The 5,873-nt window shown below is 48.2% G+C and overlaps 1 protein-coding gene across 1 annotated transcript in view; it reads right to left on the bottom strand.

The window, feature by feature from the left end:
* The window catches only part of FGFR2 (fibroblast growth factor receptor 2), an 81,215-nt gene that overhangs the window by 48,540 nt on the left and 26,802 nt on the right, over positions 1–5,873 (bottom strand). Inside the window, 1 exon segment of the mRNA XM_010145076.1 lies at positions 634–757. Within this exon segment, the coding sequence (XP_010143378.1) occupies positions 634–757 (124 nt within the window).

Genomic DNA, 5,873 nt, shown 5'->3' on the forward strand with positions numbered 1-5,873 from the left:
CCACAGCTTTGCTACTCTAAGAATTCACACAGCTTTTCACAGTCTGTCCTCAGGTAAAACACTTCTTCACAGGTTTTGTCATCTGTGTTTCAGAGCCCACCCAACAGGCTACGCTCAGATCTCTGCTAACCTGCCGAGGATGCCAAGTACCTTTCCTGGAGCTCCAGATCTGCACTGGCTTCAAAGTCAGTATCTAGCTTCTCATTACAGAAAAAATCTTGTCAGCTCTAATAACAGCCATCTAAAGGATCACTTGACAGTTTTCATGACTGCAGTTATTAAAATCTGTGTGAGTACAATTATAAAAGCAATAATTGAATTGTAATGCTAATGATTAAAATTTCATTAGTATTTCTCAACTGGTTATCACGGTGAGCTTGTAGGTGTATCCCAGCAACAAGAACCCGCTTGCCCACACAGGTATCACACCTTTGCCTAGCCACAGGCAGGTTAGTCCAACGGACACGAGTGAGACAGACAAATATATAACGTGATGTAGCAATTGGTTAGATAGCGAAACCTTACCTTTGGACTACTCTGAAATCAAAACTAATATAAAATGTACCAGCCTAGCTCTAAACTTTTTAATAAAAACAAAACCCCTCGCCTTACGTGTGGCAGAGATTTACTCACCAACTACATCGAGATGGTACGTGTGGTTGATGGAGCCATACTGGTTTTCCACTATGCATGTGTAATTTCCTTTGTCCGACGGGACCACGCTCTCCATGATCAGACTCCAGTGCTGGTTGCGAACCTGGTGGGTCGAAACCAGAGAGGCTGAGAACTTCACTGGCACAGTTTCACCCTCTCCCCCTCCAGAAGAACAGTTCTCGGCACAGTTAACCTTTTGCAAACCACGTTTAAAAGCCTCTTCTGTGCTTGTTTGACAGTTCTGGACACAGAAGTCCTTTATTTCTGCCTGCAGGGAAGAAGCAGTGAAAGCTTTCACATGTTCTGCTGTAAACATACCTCGTCCCCACTCTGAGCTCTGCAGACGCCAGTACACGCTCAGTCCTACCAAGCTTACGAGGATGGCACCAATTACCAGGCTTTCCCTCCCAATACTCCTCTCCAGGTGAATTCACACCCTCAGGCCGTTTCCTGCCTGTAAGACTATCCACCCACCAGCCATACGGGGTGGACAGGCTCCCCTAACATCTCAGCTTTCTCCATGAGCTCAACCACGCAGCACGGGCTTTGCAGAGACGAAGCGCAGAAGGGCCGCACTGGGGATCCCTCCCACAGACACACGGAGCAGCCACATCTCTTGCTGCTCTGGTTCACTACAAGAAAGAAAAGGAGATGCTGCCTAGTGGAAATGCCAGCAGACATTTCCGTCACGGACACAAAGCACAGGGATACGCTTTTGTTTCACACAATCCTTCTCGGCCAGAACGTATCAAAGGTGCTGACTCTGTTCCCACCTGAACTCAACGGAGCGTTGGCACTGGTCTTGCAGAAAACAGGATCTGGACCACTGCGGAGAGGATGCAGAGTCATCTGGTGCACATATGGGTTTCCTGCATCAGAAGCCGGCTCCCACAACGCCCTTTGCTGGCTCTCCACTAACCCCCTGTTTTAGCATTACCTTTTTGACACAGCACTCAGAGGCCTGGACGTTAGGTAGCTGTAACGTACAGCTTTGATGTTGTAAAGTAGGTATTACAGCAGGGGCAACAAACCCACAACCTGGTACGGTCACCATCGTCAGCCAAAGGGAGCGCAGTGATGCAGGGCAGCACACCGGAGAAACGGATGGACCGTCCCGTGACCCTTCCAGCGACTTTACATTCTTCAAACAAACCCACAACCTGGTACGGTCACCATCGTCAGCCAAAGGGAGCGCAGTGATGCAGGGCAGCACACCGGAGAAACGGATGGACCGTCCCGTGACCCTTCCAGTGACTTTACATTCTTCACTCCCACTGCTACCCCAGCTCTGACACCCCGCTCTGTGCCCGACACGTGGGTAGGTCCTAGCCCAGCAGGAAGAGGCTGTGCAGGGCTGTGCCCCCTGTGCCAAGAGCTCTACCCTCGCTCTTGCTGGAGGTAAAAATGCCTTCGGTTCAAAGCTTGGAGGAAGACTCCTCTCTGCGAGGGGCTCCTGGCTGTCCTAGTCCCCCAGCTAGTGATTACCTCATTAGCCAGATATTACTGTTATTGCCCAGTTACCGGCTAACGACATCAGGCAATGACTGGCCACCTGGGCAGGGGAAGGGCATGGATGCTAACCTAGGTCACAGAAATGTGTGACACAACCCCAAAATCTCCAGCCCAAACTAACCACTTCTCTCCCAAGCCGCCCCTCTTGACGGCATGCATCAGAGGCATATATTGATTTTTTTTTCACGCTATGAAGAGCTAAGAAATAAGTTCATAAAGCTAGAAAGAGCTTATCAGTGTTATTTAATCATCTTGTTATTCTGCTAAGCAACCCCGAATGTCAAAGTTTGGGTCAGACGGAATTACCATCTTAAACCATTAGTGAATGACAAACGTAACAGCTACATACTTTGAATATTTTACATCTTTATGGTCTATTCTGACAGACTTGGTCAAAGTGACCTGAACATTTTGCCATTGCTTCTGAGAATCAGAGCAAGTGTTTTTAACCTACGCAAAACAGGAAGAACAGATCCCGGTTCTGCAGAAGTTAAACCAAAATAAAACTGGTAACAATCTGTAAGTAATTAATTTGACAGGAAAACACAAGAGATTGTTTACCATTCCATAGGAAAACGTAACTGACTCACAGCTGCATGTGGCTATACCGACAGCAACACGAACGACATTTGTGCAGTCTCCCTCCTCGCCACTGCAGTGAGGAGAGATGCTATCTTCACCAGAAAACAGCAGCCTCAGCCTCCTCAGCTGAAACCGAACAACTGCTGCAACTGAGCACCCGCGGCACGTCGCCTCTCCTGCAGCGATGCCACGCCTCTGGGTGCAGCTAGATTCAGCCGTTGGCTCAGTGTCTTCTGCACTGACTGCACCCCCTTTGCGGGGGTGATGGCACCTTCTGCTGAAGGCTCAAATCGAACCTTCCGTTCCAAGGAGACCTTTTTGCAGCCTTTCAGGGCTTAAAGGGGCCTGTCAGAAAGATGGGGGCAGTTTTTTCAGCAGGGGCTGTGGGGACCGGACAGGGGGTGATGGGTTCAACTCAAAGGGGAGATTCGGACTAGAGAGAAGGAAGGATTTTTTTATCTGTGAGGAAAATGAGACACTGGCCCAGGCTGCCTGAGATGCCCCATCGCTGGCCCCATGGCAGGTCAGGTTGGCCCTTGGGGCTCTGAGCCCCCTGCTCTGGGTACAGATGTCCCTGCTCCCTGCACGGGGTTGCACTGGGGGAGCTTGGAAGGTCCCTTCACCCCAAACCATTTTGATTCTCAGGCAGCTCTGGTGCTGCCACATCCCTGGCAAGCACACAACTTGCAGCACCCTGATGGTACAGGCTTTGTTAACATGGTCTTTTCAAGTAACCCGCCTTTGCTACCTTATCCCAGTAAAGTCTGTCTTTGGGCAGCAAAACCGGTGCCATTGCTGACAACCAGCACCACACCAGTTAACATCAGCACTAGTTTCAAAGGAGGTTTAAAGCAGCACTTCCACAGCACATGGGTCTTACACCAGCCTTCTGCACACGGGCACACTACCACAGTGAGACTAATTCTGGGGAAAAAACCAAACAAACAAAAATACCCAACCAAAGAAACAAAAAACCCGCCAGCCTCATGCCTTAAGTTGCAAATAGATAGTGGTGGCCTCTTTGGTAATGCAGCTTAAAGCTATTAGTTCCCTCCTGGTTGCTCACTTGGGGTTTCTAACTGAAGACACCAGGCCTACAGCTCTTCAAATACGAAGTTGCAAATAGATGGTGGTGGCCTCTTTGGTAATGCAGGTTAAAGCTCTTAGTTCCCTCCTGGTTGCTCACTTGGGGTTTCTAACTGAAGACACCAGGCCTACAGCTCTTCAAATACTCCCTAATAAGTTTCCTTGGGTAGTATCAACTGGGTCAAGCTGTTTACACAGATGCCTTGAGCTCCTCTGGCAGACAGAACATATTAAGGATCTCATGTGAGCTAATCCATGAGAAAAACCACGAGGGCAGCAACAAGTTGCTGAAAGAGGAAGCGTCCATGCCAGGCATACAAGGTCCAGCAAAGGACGAGTGTCCACAGCCAGAGATTCACCAGCTGTAGGAAACTCCTCCAGCTCTCCAACCTGACGAGCTCCTTGCAGCTATTATCCTGTTATTTCTACATTTTATTCTCTGAAGCCCTAATTCAAATCCAGTTCTGTCAAAACCCTGGAGAATACTCACACCGTCCCACCCGCTCCATCACCTGGTGTTCACAGAACCCCTTCCACTTTGTCACTGCCTTTTCTTGACATAGGGGAACTCAGAACAACCGCATTCCAAGCACCTCGAACCACAGCTTGACCCTTCAGATGCCTTTGTAAACAGCTTTTGTCCACCCTCCTCCTTTTTTTTTTTTTAATTACTTTACAATACCTATTTCCATGTTTTATCTGGGCTTCATACCCAAAAACGTACTTTACTGAAACAATAAATATGATCTCAGCATCTTTTTTTCCTGACCAGGTATGGACGCTTCTAGCAAATAACTGAGGTGCTTTTTTTGCCATCTTCTCCATTAAACTTCTAACCAATTCTTCCAACTGTCTCTCTAAACAATTCTATTTTTAAACTAAATTATCAATATCGAATACATACAACTGTAGCCTTAAGATGTAGCTTGGAGGTGGGGAACCCAAACCGGAATCGAAATGCCAAGAAGTATTGGTCAGAAATTTAGGAAAGGGCAAGTAGTGATTCATGGAAACGTTCTGCTTTTGGAGCATCACAGAAAACCCTGTGGGCAGTCCTACTGCGTTTTAAAACACACATCTTCAGTGAGGAGGGATCATGAGGAGTTGTCACTTAGCGAAGTATGGTTAAACGGGCTCAATTTTCAATTACTTTCAAAAGGAAAGAAGGATTAGAAACCCGAATGACTCTGCACAGAGTCAGCACAGTTCAGACGTGCCCTGGTACTGCTCAGGCAGAGCAAGCAAGCGCAGAACGTCCAGAGCCAAAGCCACGGGCTTTCCCAGCTTGTAGGGAGTCAGAGCTCTTTCCTCCTCACTCTGCATTCACGCAGCTGAATCTCACTGTGCGCAAGGCGACCGCAGTGATGAGGCTTATCAAAACGCCGGTGTGGAAACACACACCCGTTACTGCTCAAACAGCAACACCTGATAGAAGGGGATTTGCTTTCTGGGTGGTGTGCAGAAAAGTAAAGGCTCCTGGGGTGTCTCATAGAGGATTTAGATTATTCACTCAAATTATAAAAAGCCTTTAAATGCACAAGCAAAAGCTATCACCACTTTAGAGGCAGACAAAGAAAGACTAACAAGGATTTAGACAGTCAACAAGTGATCCCTTTCTCTGCTGTAGGAACCTCGTGTATACCTTGAAAAATCACAAAAGGTTCGATTCTGAAATTCCCCACCCAGCATTAGTCACCAAGGAGGAATTTCGCTCTGGAAGCTCTCCTGGCCAGCACGTACACCCCTCTGCCAGCCCAAGTGCAAATTGACTCAAGACATTCCCCAGTCCGAGGGACAAAGCGCTACAGGTCACTATCTGATTGCGATAAAGGGAATACAAAGAAGAGATTTCTTAGCTCAAGGCAGCAGGAGAGGGGTGCCTGGCGGATTACTGGAAAGCTTTACATCTTCCTTCCCTTTACTTTGTTCTTAAAGCCTTCAAGGGATGATTGCCTCTTCTGAAAGGGACAGCTGGTGCTGCCTCAGCTGGTGCTACCTCAGCTGGTGACGGCAGGGATAGCCAAGTCGGGGTTCACGCA

Source organism: Buceros rhinoceros, unplaced genomic scaffold (assembly GCF_000710305.1).
Source record: "Buceros rhinoceros silvestris isolate BGI_N320 unplaced genomic scaffold, ASM71030v1 scaffold19941, whole genome shotgun sequence".
NCBI lineage: Eukaryota > Metazoa > Chordata > Aves > Bucerotiformes > Bucerotidae > Buceros > Buceros rhinoceros.